The 26,199-nt window shown below is 42.8% G+C and overlaps 1 protein-coding gene across 4 annotated transcripts in view; it reads left to right on the top strand.

Annotated features, from left to right (window-relative positions):
• Positions 1–26,199, top strand: part of SORCS1 (sortilin related VPS10 domain containing receptor 1) — a 630,965-nt gene that overhangs the window by 305,332 nt on the left and 299,434 nt on the right. For all 4 annotated transcript variants that reach the window (XM_075534299.1, XM_075534300.1, XM_075534302.1 and 1 more), the window contains exon 3: positions 19,309–19,408. In XM_075534299.1, coding sequence (XP_075390414.1) covers positions 19,309–19,408 — 100 coding nt within the window. The remainder of the gene's footprint in view (positions 1–19,308; positions 19,409–26,199) is intronic.

Below are 26,199 nucleotides of genomic sequence, written 5' to 3'. Positions count from 1 at the left end.
TTCTTCTATCCTTTGTTTTAAAAAAAAATCACTTTATTGGGGGCTCATACAACTCTTATCACAATCCATATATACATCAATTGTGTAAAGCATATTTGTACATTCATTGCCCTCATCATTCTCAAAACATTTGTTCTCCACCTAAGCCCCTGGCATAGTTCCTCATTTTCCCCTCCCTCCCCGCTCTCCCCTTCTTCATGAAACCCTGATAATTTATAAATTATTATTTTGTCATATCTTGCCCTGTCCGATGTCTCCCTTCACCCACTTTTCTGTTGTCCATCCCCCAGAGAGGAGGTCACATGTAAATCCTTGTAATCGGTTCATTCTCTGGAGGAGCAGCTGGTAGTTTCAAACTCCTGACCTCGCAGACACCAGGGTTCCTCTCTGTGTAGCAGGTTACCACAAATATAGCATCTTAAAACATGCTTATGCATTCTGTCTGTTCTTTACATCAGAAGTCTGAGTGCACTGGACTAGATTTTGTGCTTAGAGGGCAAAATCTCGCCTTGGCTACCATGTAAAGCCTGCCCTGGAGAAGTCACTTTGATGCTACTTCAGGTCATTGGTAAACTCAGGTATATATATATATTCATTCGGCTTCAAACCATGTTGTGGAAATGGTCTAAGGTAGAAGCTCTGAGTATGGTCTTTGGAGCAGACTCCTGACCCTTGAGGTTGTGTGAGATAGATATGAACACTCCATTCGTTGGTCCATGCAAAAGAGAGACCTATCAAATACCTTGCCAGGCACTGAAGGAGAATTCTCCTGCTTTTTTGTTTTGTTTTGTTTTGTTTTATTTTCATGCATGCTCCCTCCTACTCTTTCTCTTCTATCTACTCCTCAGGAAGTGATTCACCTCTAGGGGAGGATGCTCTCTAAATCTGTAAAAACAGGGGAGCGTCCTGGAGGGATCATACCATTCCAGGACCTGCATATCCCTGACTCCTTTTCTGGTGGTCTACTCAAACAGGTCTTGGCATGATGTGGGGACCAAATATTTAATTGCTCACTGACTGCCAGCCATTGCCTATGCGTCCTTACTATGGGCCATACTCATCTTTTGAAGAGGGTGTTCAAAAGATGCAGATTGGTGCCTGAACTTTCCCATAAAGTCCATGAAGAATCTGGAGTTTTCCTCACTGATTTTTAAAGCAGATTGGTTATTATTCATAATTTGTACAAAGATCCAGCTGTGACTAAATGAAAAGATCTCCCGAAGGAATTGCAAACACATTTTAGATCAAACAAAAGTTGAAATCTCTCCAGAGGAAGGAATATTACAATTGTTTCTCATTAGTCTCATTATTGTCAGAAACATTAAGTAAATGCTTCGCTCTTTAGGGCTATGTCTTAGGCACCATACAAAGGAAATGGTACAGGCACAGCCTCTGTCCATGGGAAGCTCACTCTAGGAAAGCAAAACAAAGCAAAAACAACAACGAACCTGGTGTTTGTTAGAGTTATGTGTTGAGCTGGTAATCTCCTGGGTTGACAGTTCAAATCCACCAGCCACTCATCGTAATGATGTGAAAATACCATACGTCCAAGTAGAGAATGGAAGGACTTGAGTCCCCGGGGAGGCTCAAGTGGTTCAGTGTTTATCTACTAACCAAAATGTTGGTAGTTCAAATCTACTCTGAGGCACCTCAGAAAAAGGAGCCACTGAGCTTTTTCTGAAAGATTTTAGGAATTGAGCATCCTGTGGAGTACAGTTCTGCTCTATTGTACATGGAGTCACTGTGCGTTGGAATTAGTTTGATGTTAATGTGCTTTTTATTTAAATTGCTTTCTGGCTTGTGTGGTAGTATCTACAACAGACACAGCATGTTGCATTATACTATGGGTGAGGAGCTTGGCACTGAGCTTGCCACAAAAAACCAATTGCTATTCAGTCAGTGAGGACTCATGTTGGTGCATGTGCTCATATGTTAGAGGAGACTCTGGTGCCATAGAGTTCTCAATGGTGGATTGTTCTAGAAATAGCTTGCCAGACATTTTGTTTCTGAGGCAATCTTGGGTGTCCTCGAACCACCAACCATTCCTTTAGCAGTGGAGCTCATTAAGGATCTGTGCCAGCCAGGGACTCCAAGGACTCGGGTCTTGTTTCATGGAGAGCTGACAGTGGAATGAATTAAGACATGAGACTTGGAGATGACTTTCTCAAGGCAGCCACTGAGCAGGTCTTTGCAAGGCTGTAACTCATTCTGAGAAAATTGGGCTCATGCGCCCCGATGCCAGAGAACCTGAACACTGTCTGTCATTCCGCCGCCATCCTTCTGTGTAGCTATGACATGCAAGGCTCATTACTGGCCGTTTTTCTCCTGGGAAGCAGCCATAGAGCACATTCCCTTGAGCACCCAGACTGCCATTAATCTCCAGCTGTGTGCCGTATGTCACTTCTTGTAAAAATGCAGCCGTTGGATCCTGTGCTTGACCTAAGGTTAGATGTCAGGGGAACCACATCCTGGTTCGCATTCACATCACAATTGTTGCTAGAAATAGCCAACTTTATAGCCTGATACAGGGTGATGGATGAGCACCTGCTGATTTCCAGGGTGGGGGGAGGGAGAGAGCAGAGTGGAGTTCATAACTCTCAAATTGTAGTGGAATAAAGGATAATAAGGATAATAATAAAGCCCAACGAATATACAGCTGAATTCTTCATGTTGATTACAAAAACAGCACCCTGGCTGTCAGAGAAGCCATTTTCCCCAGAATGCATCTTTACCTAGGAGGTCTCAGGAACTGACAAATTTAGAGAGAAATTATCTGGTGCTGAGTCAGGCTTATGCTAAAGAAGCATTTAAAAGGAAGAAAGGTTTTGGTATTGTGTTCTAGTGTAAGGGATCTCTTGGTGACAACGGACAAGGGTTCCTAACGGAAGAACCAAGCCCTGAAATGACTCCCGGTGTAACTGCCTATTGTGACCCATCCTTATCATGTCCCTGGTGCCTGGCAGCAACTTCTGCCATGTTCTAGTTTAATCTCTACATTACATAGGCAGAGTCATCTATTGCCACTCTTGTCAGTTCGTGGCCAGCCTTTAATCAAATCCCTCTTATGCCTTCCCATCTCACTCATTATAAAACCCAAGCTGCCTATCCTACACTCAGGAAAACCTCACCTGATCTAGCCTTCGCCTGCCTCTCTCTACTCACCACCGTATAAGCTTGAACACCTAGCTCTCACCACTCCATGTTTTGGTTTCTCAAATCTACCTTACCACCTTTTCACTTACAGTTCCCGTGGATGGAAGGGCGTTCCAGTATTTCTTCCGAACCTGTGTGTCTGTTCACGAGGATCTTCCAAACGCATCCAGAATTAATAGGCTGTCATGCTGTCCATTTCTCACTGCGACCCTGTTTTGTTTTCATCTAAGTAATTATATAAACTAGGTAATATCAAGTAGTCATAGTTGGAGTGATTTATTGGCTCTTACCCTAAAATTTCAGGCTCCTTAAAAGTAGGATCCTTGCTTGTTTTATTGAATATTCTATTTCCAGTACTGAAAATAATGTCTGCCATCCATAGTTTTCAATCCATCTGGTTTGGTTGCATGCGTAAGCTCAGTCTACGTACTCTCTCTGAAAAGTATAATACTTTTGCTTCCATATGCAATTTTAACACCTTTATTGGCTAGAACCTTGTTGATTTTTTTTATCTAGTAGATAACTCTAAATCCTCACTGATTAATTGCCTTCCCTTTGACAAGACACCTAAACCATCCGGAATGCAAATATACTGAAGATCTGAGACTTCAAGAGGGAAGAACCATTTCAGTTGACTTATTACTTTGGGGCCACAGGCAGAATTTTCTGTGATTATGCAAATCTCTTGGCTCTAACATGTGGTGAGCTCATTGTATATTAGTAAATATTTATAAAGTGTTCTATACTGACTGTTTCACAATCAAGTTGATTAGTGATTTTTCTCTACAGCCTTGTAAAGTCAATTCGCATTATTAAAACATAGCCCAGAGAGGTTGGGCAACTTGCCCAAGGTCACTCAGCAGGTCATTGGCAGAGCCTGCATTGGCGACTTCAGAGCCTATTACTGTGACAAGCCCTGGCACTGACTCCTCTTAGAAGGGTGACCCCTAATCACTTTTCTTGTAAGGTAGGCACGTAAGCACTAAATGTTCTGCAGTGAGAGAAGCGTTAAGGCCTTGGATTGATGGAGTTATTGGTGCAATTAGAAATTGGAGCCAGGTATTCAAATTGGAATTGCTGCTTGATGGAGGTGAATTAGAGGTCATATTTTATTTTAAAGAAAAAGAGGCATGCCTTTTGAAAGAGAGGAATGTCAAAAACAGATGTACGCAGAAAGTGATTGTAGGTGGCTTTCAAGTGACAAGAAACCCTAAGCTACTAGACAGATTGGAGGCATTTCTGAGCCTCATCTTTTATCTCTGTTACACTAAGGATGCTTGATTACATTGTACAATGCTGTAAGCATGGCACAATGAACCTTGGCAGCACGATAAATTGCTAAGCTTTCAGATGCTAACGGAAAGATTGGCAGTTCAAACACATCCAGTGATACATGGGGGACATTTCTAGAAAACTATGTGAAATTTCTACTTTGTCCCATGGGATCATTTTGGGTTGACGTTGGCTTAATAGCACCTAACTACCACCACCACCACCAACAACACTACCTCAAGCAATACGCGTGATTTTTGAATTTAATACTCTTTAAAGTTAACTACCTATATTTATGTAAAAGTTGGCCAGTGAGTAAAGAAGACAGTAGAATTGATGCATTAGAATTGTGCTGGTGAAGAATATTGACAATAAAGGAGAAACAACTCTGTCTTGGTAGAAGTATAGTCAGAATGCTCCTTTAGAAGCAAGAATAGTGAAACTTATCTCGGGAGAGACCAATCCCTATAGAAGGGCATCATGCTTGATTACGTAGAGGGGCAACAGAAAGAAGATCCTTGTCAAGATGGATCTACACAGTGGCTACAACAATGAACTCAAACAACAATTTTCAGGATGACACCGGACCGATCAGTGTTTCAGTCTACTGTAGGTGGGTTTGCTATGAGTTGGAACTGACTAGATGACACTGCAGGGCAGGGAATGGTTTCATGTGGCTCTTCCAGCCAGAATCTCTAACTCTCATCAACTGTCTTTTCTTTGCAAGGACCTGGTAAGAAAGTGGGTGGAAGATAATGATGAGATTCACCTGTAAGTAATTGCTAACAGGGCTCTCTAGAGCAGCAGTTCTCAACCTGTGGGTCGAATGACCCCTTTGGGGGCCGAATGACCCGTTCACAGGGGTCACCAGATTCATAACAGTAGCAAAATGACTGTGACGAAGTAGCAACAAAAATAATTTTATGGTTGGGGAGTCACCACCACATGAGGAACTGTATTCAAGGGTTGCAGCCTTAGGGAAGGTTGAGAACCACTGCTCTAGAGTGTCATCCTGCTGTGTATAAAATGAGCCCTCTGGGAAGCAGGAGGAGTGATCTCCTTATCAGCAACAGCCAGGAGTGGAGTGTATTCCCTGGATCCAGTGGAGTGAATCTTCCTGGATCCAGATGACAGCTGTCATCAGAAAGAAGAGCAGCAGCAGGACCAAGAGCCAGAGCATGGAACAGAGGGATGGACTTCCCAACCCACGCTTCAAGTTGAGTGCTTTTGTGCAGGTGGCTGGCTCGCAGAGCGGGGTGCCTCTGAGCACTTAATTGGAAAAGTTGGACTTGCTGACCCACAGAAGTGGACCTCAGTGCCTTTGAGCTAAGGCTTACTGGAGTGGGTTTCCTCGGGCATGTAATTCAGGGAGCTGGGTTTGCCGACCCATGGAGTTTGAGTTGAATGCCTTTGGGTACAAGCATATAGCACAGTGGTATGTATGTAGGTCCCTTTGGGCATTTAATAGAAGCACTCAAAGAACTTTGTAACATGCCCTGGTAAACAGCTACCCTCAGGATTTCTCATTGGCACCACAACTTATTAACTGCGTTTAATCATGAATTCCGTCTGAGTTTCTGCACAGCCATTGCAATGGGTATTATTAGAATATAGAGAGGGAAATTATAGAACATTAATCTGAGCAGCCGCGGTGCTGTAGGGGTTATTCGATCATCTGCAATCTGTATGTTTGGTGGTTCAAAACCACCGGAAGCTCTGCAGCAGTAAGACTGGGCTTTCTTGCTCCTTTATGGAGTTACAGCTTTAGAAACCCACTGGGGTCCCATGAGTCAGCAGGGACTCCACGGTAGTGAGTTTGACTAAGGCAACACGGGCATCTAGCAATACCAACAAGAAAGCCCCAGTCTTGGCCATTTACAGAATTAACCAACTTCGATTTTGAGGTATGTCATTCTAAGATGTAAATACACTGTGTCTTATACAACGAAGCCTTTTAAAGAATTATTCTTTAGGTGTGTGATTCTACAAAAAAGCTTAGCATGAGAATCAGAAATCCTGGACATTTATCAAGACTTGGGTCTCTGCTTTATTGTCTATATGGTCAGGGTTGGGATTATTCCGCTATGTGTAAACTGTGCTTTATTGATTCCAAGCGACGGTGTGAATGTGTTGAAAATAAAGGATTTCTCGCTGCTCTGTTGCCTTGAGTTAGACTTGGCACCAGATTTTCCAAGAAAGGAAAGTGTGTGTGTGTTGGTGGCGACAGGCAGGTGTTTCAACGCGGTTACCTTTGCTTTTTTCTAAAACATTATTTTTCTTTCATTTAAATTTCCCCACTGCTTTAAAACAACAATAACAAAAGAAACAAGAAAAATTACTGAAAATCTGAATAAAAATATCTGTAAGACTCTGTTGAAACTCTCACATCTAGAATCTTTTACTTTCTTCAGATAAATAGGTAGGAAAAGAAAATGGAGTTATTATAAGGTATTGTGTGAATAGAGCTTATTTTCTTACCAGGTCAGTTGATTTATACATGAGGACGCTCAGTACTAAAAAGATGTTTGGTAATAAAGATGGGCTTCTATCTTGACTCTCCAATCTTGGGTGGTCTCCTATGACTTTGGGTGAGCCTAAGGTATCGAGCTATGTTGTAGGCTTCCCTATGGATGTAGAATACACCTGTAATGGAAATCTAGAATGTCAGTCAAGCTTCCAGATGAGGACGTAATTCACTCATTTTCCATTTCATTTAACCTAGACCTGTAGGATTTCATTTAAGGACCTATTTTGTTTATTATGGGTTTTTTTTTTTTTTGGCAAGACAGAGTTGGTCTTAAGAAAGGGAGGGAATGTAGGTATTAAGTCATTTCAAAGCTAGAATTCCCAATTATTAGTGTGACTTTGGGTGAGACATTTAAATGTTTTGGATATCAGTTAATCATCTGATAAGTGTGGATGTTCACTGTAACCGTCTTCAGAAGTGTAAATATGAAATATGTCAATAAATGTGAGGTGCTTAGATCAGTGTCTGCAGCAGAATAAGTCATTGATAAAGGTGAGATGCTTCCATTTTAATGATTTAAAGTGGTTTCCTTGTGAACTTATTCTTAACACAGATCTATGCTTTACGAAGGTGAGACAAAGAGGACAGAGACTAAGGCACTATCTGGTCTCTCTGGTTTGTATGATGTAGGGCCAAGATTTCTCTGGAAGTCCGACTTAATGGAAGTTTTTGTAGACCTCAACCGAGATACAGAATCCCCTGCAAAGGTCCTTGCTACTTGAGTTCTGGAATAATAGTCAAAGCTAGAGGTCAATTGGTTTTGTCTTGTTCATTTATTAAGAGAGTAATCCACTGATTTACTACTTCACTTAACCCTTGAAAAACCTAGTCAGCAAAACCTTACATAAGAACCTATCATATAAGGCAGCACCATCCACCCTCTATGAGAAAGCTTGATAAGACTACGTTAGGCACCCAGAGAATGACTTCCACAATCCAGGGCGCTTAGAGCCTCATTGTAATGTCAAGGGATCAAGTACATTTCATTATTTATTAATGTCAAATGTGTAGTGACTGGTGGTTCCAGAATATATTTGTCATAATTTGAATACGTATGTTCTGGGTAAAAGGTTAAGAGGATGGAGTGACATTGGCTTCATTTGAAAAATATTTATGTTTGTATATTCCCGTGGGAGGGCCCATCACATGGCAGCATCTGCCAACTGCCTGTCACATGAGCGGAGACAGAGACTCGGGCAGAACTGACTTAACAGTGGCAGTTGGTGCTCCAGTTAATTTCTGAGAATGATTCTAAGGTATATATATGCCTTATATAAAGATATAATATATATATATATGTGTGTGTGTACATACACATATATAATCTCAACCCTGTACAACAAGGTAGAACTGCCCCATGAGTTTCCGAGACTGTAATTCTTTACAGCAGTAGAAAGTGTTATCTTCCTCCTGATGTATATGCAGATGCACGTATATTTGTATGTGTATGTGCATATGTATATGTGTGCCATTTCTTGCATTGTGTAGTGTGTTCAAGGAACCTGGGTGACACCAGAGTTAAGCGCTCAACTGCTGACTGAAAGTTTGGTGGTTTGAACCCACTAACTTCTCAGCAGAGTAAAGATGTGACAATCTTTTTCCACAGACACATTTAAGTACGTATGACAGCTTTGTACACATTTGGGGAAGTTTTGCTGGGTCTTCTCCTGTCACTGTGAGTCAGAATCAAGTCCGTGACAATATCTTTTTATCATTCATGTGTTTTTCAGAAATAAGGGGACACTGTAAGGGCTTTGGTAAATTTGAAGCCATCTTTTGCTTGGTTCTTGGGCTAGATGTCAACTTTCTAGTAGGAAACTGATTTTGGATGATAACTGGCAGATGTTATGAACAGAGCTGGTCCGTTTGTGGGGAAGCAGGTGACCAGGTTCTGTTGGGAATTACAGCAAGAGCTACACTGGGAAGTAATTTTATTTCCCTCTAGCCAACATATTCTGTTTATAAACAGCAGAGCACCGGATTGTCATCGTGTCTCGGTGTTAAGCAGCCTGGCTTAAAATGACTAACTGACATAATTTGAATCCAGGGTCTTGCCATTATTGTGTTGTGGTATTGGGCTAGTTGGTCATCTTCTTTCAGTCTGCGTTTCCTCCTCAGTGAGATGTAAATCATACCAGTGTTCAACTCACGGGGCATTATGAAAGTTAAATAAGGTAATCCTTGCAAAACGCTGAATCCAGAGTACCATACATTTTACATATTCAGTAGCATTCACTCTTACTATTAACAAACTGCTTGGCCCAGTCTGCTGTTGACTGTAGGATAATTGAAACTATGGAGATATGACCTTAGTAAGCTGATAAATACATATTGTCAGATGACAAATACCTGGGGGTTGGGGAGAGCGAATTTTATAAAGGTAAGCAGCTAGTTGCTCCCCTTCCTAAATCTGTCTCTACCTATGTTACTGAGACAGATAAGGACAGATTATCTTTTCCATAGCTATAATTACATACAGTCTTATAATATCCTAATATACAGGACACATGTATATTTATAGGAGTTATTCCTTATCAAATTCTAATGTACTTTATACTTTATTTAACAACATTACCCCTGTTGGCACAAACTTAGCAGGGTCCCCTGAAGGTTTCTTGTACTCCCGCTGTTTAAAAAGAAATATAAAATACCTGTGTAATTTCTCAAATCAGACTCTAGTAACACAGAAGAGCCTTTTAGGGCAATGTGTTCAAGCCAGTGCATCAGTACTGTTTGAGCGCTCTGGGTGAGGGTGGAAGCAGTGACACTGGGGGAGAGGAACACAAGAGAAGCATAAAGGCACTTTGCTTCCTAGTCCATGACCATCAGGTGAAGGAATTAGGACCGCTACAAGTGTAGTATGTGACGATATATGAGAAGCCAGATAGGAGAGGTGCTAATGAGTTATGGGAGAGTAAAGGAGAGAATACTGGCAAACAGTGGAAGGATTTGGATATATGGACAACCCAGTAAAGGAAGCACTGTTTCAATTCAATCCTGATATATAATCTATATCTAATCTCTATCTCTCTATCTATCTATCTATCTATCTATCTATCTATCTATCTATCTATCTATCTATATCCTTCAATCAGTAGAAAGAAGGGTAAGTGAATAACTATGAACTAACCTGCCTTCCCACAGTCAATGCTCACGGAAACAGTGATCAAAACACTTAATCTGCACAAGATTTCTTTAAAGTGTTAAAGAGCAGCGATATCACTTTGAGGACTACAATGAGCCAGATTCAAGCCCTGATATTTTCAGTCGCACGAGGAAGCTGGACAATAAATAAAGTCAGGAAGGTCAGAGAAGAGTTGATATATTTGAAATAGCTGTTACCCTCTCACCGAAAAGAGAAAAAAAGTCAAAGGACCGTGGACTTCCAGAAGAACAAACAAATCTGTCTAGGAAAAAGCACACTCAGAAGACTCCTGAGGGGCAAGCTCTGACAGGGCTTCATTTCTCATACTTCAGTCACGTCATCAAGAGGGGTCAGCTTGGGAAAAAGAATATTGTACTTGGCCAACTAGCAGGTCAGAGGAAACGAAGCAAGGCCCTCCATGAAATGGATTGACTCAGTGGCTACAGCAAGGGACCCCAACATAGTGACTGTGAGGGGGGAGGGGCGACTGGTTCATTCTCTTGTACGTAGAGTTACTATGACTCTGAACCTAGTAAGTGGCATATGAGAGCAAGCACCACCCTTGCCTTCAAAGAATGCATGCTGCCAATGTGAATATTCACAGACGTGACTATTACCAACCACAGTGCAGCAAGGTCTAAAGTTTCATAGAAGGATGAGTGATTGACTGTCATGTCTGAATTGGCACCTGAGAGTAGGGGGTGCCACTGGTGTGGAAGGCGAAAGCGGGAGGGTGCAGATTCTCTTCCCTCCCCAGTCCCAGCAGCTTCGCTGCTGAGCAAAAGCTATTGCAGTTGTCAGAAATGGAGTGGTTGCATCTGTGAGGTGCAAGAGGGCTGCATCTACGAGAAGGCCTGCCTTGGGGATGGCCCTGGAATTAAAGCCGGAGAAACAGGAGCTGGAATATCGTGTGTGTGTGTGTGTGTGTGTGTGTGTGTAAAAAGGAGATCATGACTATCCGGTAAGATCCTTGTACTGCTTCTGAAAAAGTTAAACAGTAGACCTCTACTCAATTTTCCTTTCCCTTATTAAGCAAATTTGTCAGAGATCCAAATGTCATCGGCAACATGAGTTATTTATAGAAAAGCAAGTTTACCTGCAGCAGGAATGTTTGGCACGTGCATGGCAGTGGCTCGCTGCCACGTTGGCGCCCCTTGCTGGCAGCAGAACATGCAGACAGTTATCATCTAGTGCATTCAAATTTGTGATGCCAACTGACCTCTCTGACTCCAATCATTAGGGACACAGCACAAAGCTTCAAGAAGAAAAGGGAAAGAAAAAGTCCTATCACAGGCCAGGAAGACCGGGGAGAAACCTCACACCTTGTTAATGCACAAGGGTTCCTGGTGGCATCGTGGGCTAAGCATGGAACTGCTAACCACAAGGTCAGCAGTTCAAACCCACCAGTTGCTCCTGGGGAGAAAGATGAGGTTGCCTGCTCTTGTAGCGACTTACAATCTCAGGAACCCAAAAGGGAAGTGGTACTCTTTCCTAGGACGTCACTATGGGTTGCATGGACTCAACAGCAGTGGGTTTTAGTTATTGATTTATATGAACACATGGCTCCCATCCCTTCCATGAAAGAAAGATATGACCACTTTTATGCCATGTGGCAGAGTGGCCATCCTTTAAACCACATTGCCTTATATACCTTCTCCTACACCCATGCTTCAGCCTCCTTTAGCCCCTTCTGCAAGATAACCTGGAAAGCTCGGGGAATCAAGGAGACAGTGTGTAGCTCGTTCAGCTGAGCATGTACCAGAATGTGTCAGGCCTGCACTTAACTTATGTGTAAGCTGACAGGCAAGTGTATTTCAGGGCAGAATCCTTAGAAAGCAGGAGACAATTTCCTTCAGCTCCACGTCATCGTTTGATGTAGATTGCCTGTTTTATTCTCCAGGTATTATGAAAAATGGATTTGGAGATATTTTCTTGACGGTGAGTCAGCTAATGGAATCCGGTGACTGTATTTAAAATGGTGCAGATGTTTGTTATAACATTGTAATAGAAATATCAACGGCACTGACAAGTTTTTTTCTAAAAATCTGTCAATGAATGATAATGAAGTTATTTAAATGTTGACTCACTGCACACATTTTGCAAACCCTAAATTATTCTCCCAGCTTTACCCTCCTGCGTCCTAAGTGATTAAGCACCAGAGTCTGCGGTGCAACCAATGCGCCTTTGGCTTTGGAAGCTGTTTTCATGCAGCTTAGTGCAGCGGGAGCAATGAAGGTGGTTTTCCTGAATGATTTTAGTGATGAAACAAAATACTGAATCCGCAGCTGCTTGATTTAGAGTGAACGCGGTTCTGTTTGCAGGACATCTCCTTGACAGAGTTGAGTAATGCCTGCTTGTTTCCTGACCCCAAGTTTCTCTTTGCAGCCTGCGTCTTTGCTTGGTGACCTTGGCAATCTGGCTCCTTGGGTCTGGGACCTTGGGCTGGCGAGGGAGTGGTCAGCTGGTTCACTATGTTTGACTCCAGGCTCTCTCTGCACTCACCCTGCTGTGAGCCAGGCGCTGTCGTCCTGCCTGGGGATTTCAGGGTGACCAAGGGTGTGGTCACTGCATGCTCAGCAAGTGCATGCCAGGCAGAGGTTTCTGAATAAGAAAGTAGAGAAACATAGGACACGTTCACCACCCTAGTCCCAATTCTCTTCACACGGTTGATGGTATCCACAAAGAGCGAGGCTGCGATGCCCAAATATCTTCACCAAGGCCCTGGGAGATTCTTAATGTTGAAATCCTAAAAATTCAATGGGCCACACAAGGAAACAAAACAATCAACCAGTACCAGTCGATCAGTTAAGGGGAAATCATGCCTACTAGGTTCTTGGCCTGGTTCTGGGTGTGGAGAATGTAGCAGTGAACCAGGCAGGGAAGGTCACAGTGTGGTGAGGGAGGACAGACACTGGCAAGAGATGGGAAAAGTACTATGGTGAGATCAGAGGAGTGTAGGGAGAGGGCGTGGTTACCTGTTGTCTAGTCAGCATCCAACTCTTGAAGACTCTGTCACAACAGATCTTTGGGCTGCTCTGTCCTGCACTGTCTCTGTGTGTGGTTGAAGATGTTTGGCCTATAGGTTTACATTGGCTGGTTTGAGAAGTAGATTGCCAACCCTTTCTTTCTTGTCTTTGTCTGGAGCTTGACAAAATCAGTTCTGCCTCATAATCACCTGCACGTTTTTGTTGGTAGACCATTGGTGCATTGGTGAATCCTGCCATTGAACTACTGGGATGGCTATGTCCTCAGTATGAAATGTGTCCAGAACCCATCAGAGGGTCATCCTGTAGCGTATCTAGGGAAAGCATTTTCCAAGTAAATCATGCTAGCAAGGCTAAAGTGAGTAGGGGGTATGCTAGGAGGCCCAACAAGTTGGGTAATCAAGATCTAAGTATTTCACAATCATATTGAACACTTGTTCGATAGATATGTGCTATGTGACTTGCTATACCAAGTCTGTAGATCCCGGGTAGGGGTGGGGAGGAGGCTTATTGATTGAGAACACCAGACCTTGGAATAGTGACTCCGCCAGCACAGTGCTCCAATGCAAGGCTGGTTGGTTCCAACACTCACTCTTCCTATTCCTCTGCGTGTCCTGGGAATCTTATTGAGGCAGCCATGGGTCATTAATAGCTACTTCTTTTGTCCATATTTGTAGTCTCTCCAGCATCCAAATGGACCAGATAATACAAGTACCTTCTTCTCTCCCTTGGCTTGTTGTCAAGGTTTCTGCTTCAACTTCTTAAAAGGGATTCTCCCCGCCAGTCCTTCTGTCTTTTTTTTTTTCGGGACATGAAGACAAGGCATGCATTGATCTGCCACATTTAAAACCTCAGACACTTTTGCTTGGGGTCTCGTTTACTTGGAGACGTAAGTTTGATTTTGTAAATACATCTTCTCCTCCTGGGAATTGCTTCCGGTGACACTTGGGAGAGGCAGTGAAGCAAGGTTGTGGTGGAGTTTGTGGTGTCAGGCTCAGGCGTGGCCCCTCCCAAGTTTGTGGCTTCAGGGAGGCTGTGAGACATCTGGGCTCCTCTTATCTCCCACTGGTTTAATATCGGTGTCTGATAAGCGGGTCCGCATCAGAAGAGCTGAGATCTCACTGTAAGCCCTCACAGACTTGCTTTTGTAGGCCCTTATCTGTTCACATGCTTCAGCAGAATTGTCTGTTCAGCTGTGGCATCGTGGAGCAGTTTTTATCAGAGTTACAGTGGAATAATGTGCAGTTATTATAAAAGCAGAACATAGACTCGGTTGCTCTGTAGTTCTTATTGTGTTGCTGAATGCTGAGTCAGGCCCCCCAGAAAACCATCAGCCATCCTTCCAAATGAGATCCGTTCAGGTAAGTTGTTAAGAGCTGAAGCTTTAAGACAGCATTTTCTCTTACAAGGAAACTCCATCCAAACAATTTTTCCGTGACTGAGATTCGCATTAAGGGCTTGTAATAAGTTTAGGCAATGACTACAAAGAAGGCCAAGAAAAAACCAAATGAGTTACAAAAAGAATCCCAGAAGCTGTAGTCTGTGGCTCTTTTGTTGGGCACCAGTCATTGCGGTGAAGCACTGTGTATGTTCCGTTAGTTTACAAATGATGCCTGGTTATTATCTCATTGGGTGTTAGAGAAGATTCAAAGACATGCTCTAGTTCAACCCCCCCCCCCCGCGCATGTAGAAATTTGCCATACTGTTATTGATCACAGCTACAAGTGAGAAGGCAGATTTGTCATCTCAAAGACAGCAAGCAACAGGTGTGAGGCCTGGGATGTGGTTTACCCACCCTCTGAGCAAGTCATCTCAGCCGTCTTCATCTAGTGATCACTTAAACAGAGGCACGCCAAATAGACTGCTTAGAAGATGAGCTCTTTTTAAATGCCCCCAAAGTCTCTGTTTAAGACATGCTTCTCAGGAGGGTAGAGGAAGGATTAAGGATCAAAAGCAAGAGGAGGGGAGCTTTGATTTAATCATTTGCATATTTATTTTCCTAGAATGTGTGTGTGTGTGTGTGTGTGTGTGTGTGTGAAGCTTTCAGCTTGTTGAGCACAGTGTAGGTGTTGTCAGAGGCGGTCTGCTTTTCATCTTGGATAAGTCAACCTCTAAACAAAGCCTTGTTTTTTTTAAAAAAACAAACTGGCTTTGGGATTTTTTTTTTAATGACACATGATGATAATTCAAAGCTATGCAAATACTGCATTCAAGAGAGCCCTGGTGGGGGTGGGCCTTGCTCAGCGAACTGCCAATCACAAGGTCAGCCATTTGAAACCAGCAGTCTCTCTGCAGAAGAAAGTGGAAGCGTTCTGCTCTTGCCAAGATTTCCAGTCTCGGAAGCCTGTGGTTCTACTCTGTCCCGAGGCTCACTAGGGATCGGCATGCACTGCATGGCCATGAATTGCTTTGGGTTTTATGGCGCCTCAACGTGTGCTGGTGGCATCATAGGTTGGCACTGTTTTGCACCCACCTGTGTGCGAGGCGCCACAGCAGAAAGATGTGGCATTTTGCTTCTGTGAAAATGCCAGTCGTGGAAACCACAGGACCATCCTGTGAGTCCGAATCAAATCAACCGTGACGCGTTTGCGTTTTGGTTGACACTGCATCTCAAATATGTTTGCGTAGGATACGTGTTTGTTTATTTATTTTAAGATCACTTCTTTACCTTCAAACCAGTGTGAGTAGCCTGTCCTGGCACATCTGTTTGCCAACTTGACCTGTTAAACATACCTGGGTGCTTCTTGTCTTTTAAAATGAAAATATCAATCTTTTTGCTGTATTTTCTGTTTCCCTACGTGTGTTGCTCAGAAGAGTTACCTCATTCGGTTCTTTTCCAGAATGGAAAAGCGTTTGGAAAATGCTGCTTGAAATAGGTGTTTCCACGTCTCCCATTTAGGGTGTTCAATCTCGTGGGAAATCTCTGCAGCGGAGGGACCTGACGTTTCACCCAGTCTCTTATGAGCGGGGAGAAAGCCCACGCGCGTACCCATGGAGACTACGTTGTTTACTGGACAACCCGCGGCCGGCACATTTCACATTTTATTGCACTCTCAGCTCCTGCCTGTTGTACTCCCGACACTGCGAGGTGGCCCTGTGCCAGGGAAGTCGATGGATGTCGTCTGTGGTTGGTTTGTTTTCAGCAGCATGTGCTCACTTTGTGTCTCTGTGGCACCGTCCGGTAATTTGGGCCGGATTTCAAACTTCTTCATCATGCCGTGGCACCTTGAAGGGACCACAGCATGGTGTACACGTGTGTTATAGGCACGGGTGAAGTTTTAAAAATCATGGGACTCGCTTTATTGCAGTGGTCTCGAACTGAACTCTAGAACCGGACCTTCTCCGAGGTGTGCACCTGCTGGTTTATCAGCCAACCTATTGCTTTCTTCGTCGGCATCTCCCTGGTTGCCCAGGTGCCCAGGGGACTACAGGTCTCACCATTTATTGGGTGCAGATAATTGGAAAGTCTGTTAGCTATGAAGTAAAGGATATGGATGGGTGCTGGGAAGAATGACCTTCCAGGAAGAATAATGACCTCTCGGTCAATATCTTCCCTTCTGGGGCTCATGACAGATCCTAGTCTTCCCATTGGAGCACATTTCTTGGGGTGCCTCTGCTGTACTAGCCCTTAACTTTAGTTTGCTACCCTGTGCAGGAGGTCATGGTGGTAAAGGCGGAATAGCAGACCTGTGGGCCTGGTGTCAATGAAGACTTACCAAATGGTTTCCAAGTATTTAATGTTGTGCCAAGAGTTGTGGTACCACTGGAGCAGTTTATGCTAATTGATAGTTCTTCTAGTTCTTCGGGGCACCCTTAGAGAACCACTAGTGTATGTCATTTGACTATATAAGAGTGGATCAGTCCCCTACCCCCCAATACTATTCGATATATTACAACACCATAGTGTTTCACCCATTGGTTCTGCTGTAATTGAGTATTATATCAATTAGCAATTGAGCTTTGTAGAATCAAGGAACTGGAGATGGTATGGAAATAATGGAAGAGACCCGGGAGATGTGGATTGGTGGGCAGACGATTTTATAATAAGAAAAAATGTGACCCAGGTAGCCTAACTTTGCTTAGAGGACATTTGTCAGTGTCTATCCGTGCCGGCCACGCCGAGTCCTCTTGTCACTTTGGGGTTTCAGGGTGTCATTTATATACATACACATGTGTGTATCTCTGTGATTCCACATAGAGTTCCTAAAGAATCATCTTCAGTTGCCCCTGTGGAGTGATTTTTCTGGGAGTGACCATTTTCACTGAACAGCTCAGAGGCGAAATGAATAGGCGTATGAGAAACTCCCTCCATAGCAAGATTCCAGTTATTCCACTTGGGAAATCAAGCTTTTAGCTCCAGAACAGTGCTGTCCTCTCCTTTGTTCCATTTGCTTATGTCGCTGTTGACTTCTTAATTATTGTCAATGAAAGCACAGACCAGTGAAAGGTTGAAATGGAGAGGTTCACGTTACAAGTGTCAAAAGTGCTAGGTCCAAGAGGAGACTGGCTGGCAAAGAAGGTCTCAAACGTGTCATAGAGAGCAGTCCCCTGCATGGTTGGGCAGGAGGGCTTGATGCCATTGTGAATCATGAATAAGCCCTCCTGTGAAATAGATTTGGAATGTTCTTCAAATGATCCTTGTTTTTAGGGTGAGACTTGTTTGACTAGGATGTTCAGAGACTGATCCTGAAGATGACCAATCATTTATTTGAGTTATACCGATCTTTTCTAGTCCAGGGATGTTCCTCTTAACTCTCTTAAAAAATGTATCTCTTTTCCATGCCCTTACTTCTTCCAAGAAGCCTTAAACAATATACTAAACTCCCATCATTTGTAATATCATCTAAACCCTTTAAAGTATTGAGTTGACTCTTTGGTACTTACATTTTACTGAGCTATGTCAGTACTTATTTTAGGAAAGATGGTCTTGAATTCAGCCAAAGAAAATTCTTAACTCCAGAACCTCTTGGTGTATATCTTTCTTGCTCCAGAGTCAGGCCCAGAGTAGACTCTTAATGAATGGTAGCGAAATGGTTAACACAAACATATTCGACTTGATTTTTATGACCTGAAGGTGTTTGCAAATTATATTTAAAAATAATTCTTAAAATTCTGCTGTTTTGGGTTCTCCAAGCATTATAATTCATATTTCCACCATTGTATTTTAACATGCTTTACATATTTGTCTATTTTGTTTTCTCTCAAACAAAGCTCTTCGATTCTTCAGATTAAGGCTTATTCAAAATAATAGATTCTTAGGAGTCCTGCTTATGCGTTGTATCTCAGCATTTAGGAGAACGACTATAATCTTTTTGGAGCTCTCTAAATATGAGTGAATGAATGAATTGTCTTCCCACACACACAAAGAAAGAAGTAGAAATTCTGCTTCTCTCTTCTTTAAGTGACCAACCTCAGAAGCATATGGCCAAGGCTGGTGTTCCTGGATTTAAATTTCAGTGGCCCATTTATCAGCTGTGTGACTTTGAACAGGTCACTTAATGTTTCTCAACTTTTTCATCAATTACAGATAATCTTCCCTACTGTACATGATTGTAATGATGATCTAATAAGAAAATTATTCTAAAATACACAACAGATCTTTATAGAGAAGGTGATTAAAGCTGTTTTATTCAGTTATTGACTAGAAGATGGGCAAAGGAGAAAGAATCTACAGGCATTATAAAGGAAATGCCAAAGACATAAGGTCCTCAGAAGTCTGGGAAAGACCACTGAATAAGGTTGTGAAACTTCAGTTTTCTTCCTTTTAAATAATAGGAAAAGATGGAATGACCTTTGGAGGCACTGGCCTTCCATATATTCTATGACTCATGAACGAAAACACAATCTTAAATAAATTAGGAGAACCTTGTTTTTCACTGTGAATAAGAAAAGTTTAGAAATGTCAGATCTAACTGAAAATACTGTGGTCAAATTCAAGGGACACCCTCATCTCCTAATCTTTTAAAATTAACTACATTTTTAATGCAGTGTGCCTACATTAAGGAGCAGCATCGAGATGGAGTTTTAATTTTTACCAATTCAATTTAAATGCAAATGTTAACCACTCACATGATGCTACTGTGTACATAATTAAGCATCATTATATACTACATGAATCATTCAGAAACCTCCAGAGAGCCATTCCAAAATGTAAAACGTGCATTATTCTGACAAGCAACCAAATGACGTATACTGCTGTCCTCATTAGTGCTCCTTTTGAATTATAGGTCAACTGATTATGGGACAACCTATGAGAAGCTGAACGATAAAGTTGGGTTGAAGACAATTCTGAGCTATTTGTACGTGTGTCCTACCAACAAAAGAAAGGTAAGCAATGACGGCCCGGCATGCCTGTTATTCACACTGACTGCTGTCTTGGTTGGCTGACCTCTCTATCTGCCTCCAAATCCATTACAGTTAAACTGGGATTAGAGATGTAAAGAAGGTTTGATTGAGGCTAAGGTGAGAAACAAGTCTGGCACATCCTAATTTTCAGCTCAGCAGCTGTGCATGTGGGAGGGCTGGGCGTAGGTGGGTCACTCACATTTCTGAAAGGCAGCCTCTGGGATGGGTCTTGTGGAGTGGTTACTGCTGCCTCTCTCTAAGCGCGCTGACCAGTTAGTCACGGGGGTCAGAGGACTCTTAAGAGACAGCAGAAAAGCTGGACCTTCTGTCAGATTTTTTATTCTCCCTCCAACACTCCTGACACGGAGTCAATATTCTAACTAGACTTTATGTGACTCCATCGTCTTGTAGCAAGTTGAAGCTTTCATTTCTAGTATTTGTTCGACCTGGACCCAAACATCCAGATAGAGGCACTGGATTTGGAAGAAGACAAGAGTTCCTTCAAAAGAACAGCATGATTGATACCTTTGGGTAATGGGACTTGGTCAGACGGGAACTTGGAGATCACCTTTACATACATCCCTTATATATAAGCAAAGCAAGGCACAGAGGAAAGAAGGGTAGTACCATTGTGACTAAAATCCAGGTGTCTTTGCTGCCAGTCAGTACTGTTTACACCAGAGCATGCTCCTCCTATTAAGAAGGCTTATCAATGGATTCAGATAAAGTATTGTCCAAGAAGAAAAATGGTTTGCTTTCTAGAAGAAAGATCTATTTGCCTGAGAAGGAAGATGGTGTATATCCAACCTTTGTTTATAAGCTAGCATTCTCAAACTCTGAGCTCTGACATAATTTCCATGTATAACCTGGGTTTCAGGAACTTACAATGGCCCTCCAGAAATTAAAAAAAAAAGCCCTGCGTAATGATATGCAGGATTTTGTTTTAACCATAGGCCCAGTACCTCAACACTCATATCTATCACTAGCTACTATTTGCAATTTTAGGTGGATTATGAATTTCTGAATCTGGAACTACCAAAGATGGACATCCCCAAAGCAGTCCTGCTCCACTCCATTGTACATCAGCAGCAGGAGGTTGTCCCTATGTGTGCATACCCTGGCCCACTCCTCTTTACGGGGAGAAAAGCTCTGATATTCATATCTTCAGGAAGCTCCCAAATGTTCTTTTATGTGGGATCACTAGCTGTTGCAGTAACATGTCATGTTCCCTCTGGCTCTTAAAGACTTTAAGTCCTCTAGTGGAATTACTGTATCTTATTAATAGAGAAGAGACTACAATCAGTTGGCTTGAATGAGAAACACAGCCATGTCACAAACCAAGTGCCTCAACTATGCTGATATACTTAATCTTCCTAAGCATTGTGCCGTCAAAATAAATGGAGATAATTATAGTGCCTACCTTATAAGAGAAATTGCAAAGATTACATAAGATAAGGTACTTCAAATGCTTAGCCCAGAATAGAAAAGGCACAGTCAATGTTCTCCCCACTCTACTTTTCTCTCTTTCTCATTTCCTTTCTCCTACTTCATATAATTATTGCAAGTAATAGTAGTGATTATACTTCAGAAGAGGCAACATGGGTGATGATGGAAATATTTCCCTTAAGTTTTATGATCCCAAAGTCACTGGCCATTTGTGATGATTGAACATGTAAAATATGACTAATGTGAATGGTGAACTATACCTTAAGGTAAAAAAACGTTTAATTTAGATTTAAATGGCCATATGTGGCTAATGGCCAACACTGTTGAACAGCAGAGCTTAAAATTGCCAACCTCACGAGTTTAGAGCTGTATCCTAAACATTCTTATCTGATCCTTACTGGCGGATTACTGGTATATTATCAATAGATCGAGCTACAAGATCTTGGTCTACCATATAAAAATCCATTGATCCCTGGTGATGCGGTGGGTTCAGTATTGGGCTGCTGCTTCCAACGCACCTGTCACACTCTAGGAGGAAGATGAGGCTGTCTCTGCCTGCAGAGATTGACCATCTCAAGCCCAAAGGAGCCATTCTCGTAGGTCTGAAATTGTTGCTACGAATCACAGTGGACTCTGTGGTAGTGGATTTGAGAGGTGCATACCCCAAATTAAGGCACCGGATTTATAGTTTTTATTTTTGTAATGAAATTTAGTTATAGTTCTTGGGCTTGGATTGATTTTTATATAATTCCCATAACATTCTCTTCTACGCCTCATTTTTAATCAATTTAATCCAGCAATCGACCAATTATCATTGGCAATGTGCTACGCTCTGCAGCATGCAAAGAGAATTAAGCCGTTGCCCCATCTTGAAACGGCTTGCATTCATGTAGTAAATACCATATCACTATTTGTAGTAAAAAGATCATGCAACCAAGAGTCAGGAATCTAAGTGCCAGCATTGATTCTGCATTGATCTAACAGGTGACTGGGAGTGAACCATTTAACACGTCCAAGCGTTTTCTTTTCCATTTGTAAAGAGAGAGACACAGAAACACCCCCTTTCCTGTGGGTAGAGCCCTAACAGGATATTCTCATCTGTTGGTGGTTACTATTCTATGCATACAAAATAATAATATTAAGAAGATGCCAATAATGAATGTAATTATTGGTTTTTCTGTAGCTGCTGCGTAGTGTGATAAAGCTTTGGAGACTTGAGAATCATTTGCAAAATAAAGCTAAGACTCTCGTGTCTAGATGTGTCTACTAGGGCTGGCAGCAAGGTGAGGAGAGAATACTGCAGAGAGTCCCACCAGAGGAGCTGGTCATTTCAATAGGAGGTTGTTAGTAACTATTGAATACATCATGACTCATGGAGACCCCACATGTGCAGAGGAGAACTGCTCCCCAGGATTTTCATGGCCTTTTGGAGAAGATTCCCAGACCTGTCTTCTGAGGATCCCTGGGGCATATTTGAACCACCAACCTTCCAGCTAGTTGGTCAGGGCTTAACTATCTGTGCCATATTAATCAGGCTGTATAAAGTGACTTCACCCGCAGGACTTTAAGAAGGGCATCTGGCAGGTCTTGCAGATTGTAGCTCCAGGGTAAAGAACAGTCACTGCCCATGGCTCAGCGCACAGCTTCCCCTGGGCCTGTTCCCTTTACTGAAACAGAGGCAGTCACTTCCAACCCGTTTAAATCACCGTGTTTATGGCTGATACTAAGCAAAGGGATCTTTTCCTCGATAGATAAATGAGGCCTTCAGGGTCACTTTGTGAGATGCTTATAGATTTAAGAAATATTGGGAGATGTTGAAGGTCTTTACAATGGTGCAGAAATCAATAAAGTGGACATTGCAGTATATTTGTGTATAGTTTTCTTCTTACAAGATCACTTTATCACCATGAAATATACACCCCCTCTTTCCAAAGGGACATACTTGAACTAAAGAGAGAGTACCTGCACAACATTTTAAAGTGTGAATATATTTCCTCTAATCAATAGCATGCTCCATGAAAAAGAAGAAGAAAGGGGAAATATAAGACTATTAATTATGCTGGACAAAGACCCGTGTTCACTCCGGTTCTCCAAGGACCCTCTCTTTCCTCCAGGGAATAGGGCAGGTCCCTTTAAGACACCGTATTCATTCCTTTTAGTTCCCTGGGCTGCTATCGTGCAAGTTAACATCTCCTGTACCAAGTACTTCCCTGTGCTTCTCCCATCTGTGGGAACAAGTGGGATAAAGCAGACAGCATCAGGCCCACTGTCTCGTGTTCCCCAGAAACCTGTCTGTGCCTTCCCTTTCATGTACTCTGTTTAGCGGCCTATGAGGACAAGCACAGCTCTTCAGTCAACCGTATCCAAAGTGGGCATCATGCCCTGGCTTCGCAGGCAGCTTGTTTAGGGGCATCCTTGGGCTCAGAGTCCAGAACAAAGCAAGCCATTATTTACGGTTTAAATTGATGAGTTAAATTGGCAGATCCTCCGCAAGCCTGCTGTAAATTATAGCAGTTTTCCTTGGATGCATCTGCTCTGGTAAAAACTGTAATCTCCTCATGTGTCAGTCTGGGGAATCTTGAATAACTGTGAGACAGCGCAAGTCTGCTCGCAGGTATTTATTGGTTCATTCATACTCTCTCTCCTGGAACAAACTCTAAATGTCTGATATATGAGAGAGGCCCAGAAGAACAAAACTACTTAGACTCAGTACCAGAGGAGAAGGCAGGGCAGCCATCTATCACCATGTCTCCAGGGGAGACCATTGCCCCCACTCCGCCCACCCCCCAGTTCGTGATAAATCCCACATTCCTGCATGTCAGCAATGGTTTATTCGCCCCTTACATATAGCCTACTGTGTGAAAGGAACAGTTGGGATGGAAAGGGTGAGGGGTAGAAGGTAATACAAATGGCACAAAGGAAACAAAGGGGGGGTGGGACATATGTAGGGCTGCGGGGGGGAGGGGGGTGGTGGGGTGGTGTCATGGTCTTACACTTACATTTGCAACTGAATGTATTTGTAATCGGCCTATAAAGAAAACATCTTTATACTCTGCTTGCATCTGTCAGCAGTACCTTCCACGCCACCCCCAGCAAGCCTGAGCTGTTCTCCCATCATGAGGTGTTGTATAGCATTTTCAAGGATTAAAGACTACAAAATCACTGGGAATCACTGGGAGAATAGAGAGGGAGGGGGGACTTGTGTGTGCTTGTGTTTTGTTATTGAAGTTGGAGCAGCCAATTCCTTGTCATTGTTCCAGCCTTGTGCTCTGTGTAGTCTGCATTCCTGGTTAAGCAAAAACCTAGAGCGTACTTATTCTTTCTCTTTCCTATGGCCCCTCCATACCCCGGCTCCTTCCCACTGCGGTGTTATGACCACTTAATTAATACCATTACTGCTGAGAGAGCCTTCCGTGACTTTCATCCTGTAAAGAGGACTCAGGCTCCTCAGAGCACATTGATCATTTCTGCGGGTCTCCCGGTACATGCCAACATTAAACACTGTTTGCATTTTCTCCAGATGTTGAGATTTTAATTACCAAACGGTGTGTCACACGTTTTAAATAAGAGTTGGGATATAGACTCCTTGCTGCTTTGATGAATACCCTGGCCATGCTTAATTCCTGTTGTCATTTGGTTGAGCGGTCTGGACCACACACGTGCCTTTGGGGTCGGGGGAAGAGGTCTGGTTCATAAGCTCCACCTTTCTCAGAGGAAGATGTACTGAATCATGACCAAAAATAAACTGAGGATATTAATATTTTACAGTTTAAGAGATAAATAAACTGAATCTTGGAGAAAGAATATAGGGACTTGCCTGAAGTCCAAGGCACCTGGTGAGAGAAAAGCTAGGCTCATTCATCCTTTAAAACACAATTCCAACGCCACCTGCCCTACACAATATTGCCAGTGTCCCCAATGAGATTGTTTTCATCATCTCCTATCTCCAAGGCAACTGCTTCAACAGTTAGACCTCTTCTCTTCCTTTGGATTCTCATTATTAGGCCATATCTGAGTCGATGGGTGGGTGCTAACCAAAAGGTTGGGGGTTCAGGTCCATCCTGAGGCACATTGGAAGAAAGGCTTATGGATCTCCTTCCCCCACATAAGCCATTGCAGACCCCTTGGAGGACAGCTTTACTCCAACATCTATGAAGGCCCCGTAAGTTGGAGTCAGCTCACTGGCAGCTCGTAGACCATTTCCGTTTCCCACCTTCGGAGTGTGTGGTAGTCGGTAAGGATTAAGCATGCAGGGGTGGAGTCGATCCTGTCAATCAGGTCGTAGCCAATGAGGCTTCAGTGTGGGCATCGCCTTTCCCTAAGGATTTTGGGAATTCTGATATTTCCTCCTTGGATGTGGGAGACTCTCTGTCACACCCTGGGAGACATAGCAGCTGACACGACACATGAACCCACCCTGATGCAGCCCTGGGTGCTGGAGAAGCCATGCAGAGACCTCTGCCAGTGCTGAGATGTTTCCAATGCCACTGGATCCAAAGGCTTTCTACCCACTGGCCTGTGATCTTCTACATTCGGCGTCATTGCATGTGTTTCCTGATTCTCAAGGGGATTTTATACATTGGTATCGGACACATGGGCTAATATCAGATTTAGGGACTTGAACTGGACTGGGCTGGGATGTTTCATCAATGTTCAATTGCTCTTGTATATAAATCTCTCTCATATACTATATGTGTGTCCATGGATTTGTTTCTCTAGTCTACCCAGACTAACAGAGTGTAAGCTGCTCAATGGGAGGAAGCTCCTTGGTAAGCTTTGTAGTGTATAGCATGCTTATGCTGGCCTCATAGTAAACTGTAGGAATCTAACATGTGGCGGAGGATTTCCATTGAACTTAGGATTGATCGATCAATGGGTGTTGGACTCCCAAGGAGGAACCTGGAAAGGGGAGCATCCTGTGTAATCAGCATTGAGTCATTTATTTTCTCTAGTTATAAAGTAAATTATTTTAAGTAAATAAATAAGAATCATCCATAATAATAATCCCTGTAGGTTTTAGTCATATTTAGGTCATAATATATCATTGTGTTTTTTATTGCCTAGAAGGATATGATTAATATTTAAAATGCCAAAACCTTTGCATCACACTCATTCCACATTCTCAGGCTGGGCCAAGGGGAGCACGCGTGTTGTATAATGCATCAAAGGGCTACATGACATTTCCCTTGGCGGCCACCCAGTACTTGCTCATTCCACCCTGGCTCTTTTATCTGTGTCTTTGTACACGAGATCATCCGCTTGCCTCTAATCTTTAACAGAAAAATAAAATGAATGTGTGTTTCATTCACAAAGAAGTGAAATGCATG

This window comes from Tenrec ecaudatus, chromosome 16 (assembly GCF_050624435.1).
Source record: "Tenrec ecaudatus isolate mTenEca1 chromosome 16, mTenEca1.hap1, whole genome shotgun sequence".
NCBI classification, from domain to species: Eukaryota; Metazoa; Chordata; class Mammalia; order Afrosoricida; family Tenrecidae; genus Tenrec; species Tenrec ecaudatus.
The sequence above is the reverse complement of the archived record's forward strand: the minus strand, read 5'-3'. Positions and strand labels throughout refer to the sequence as shown.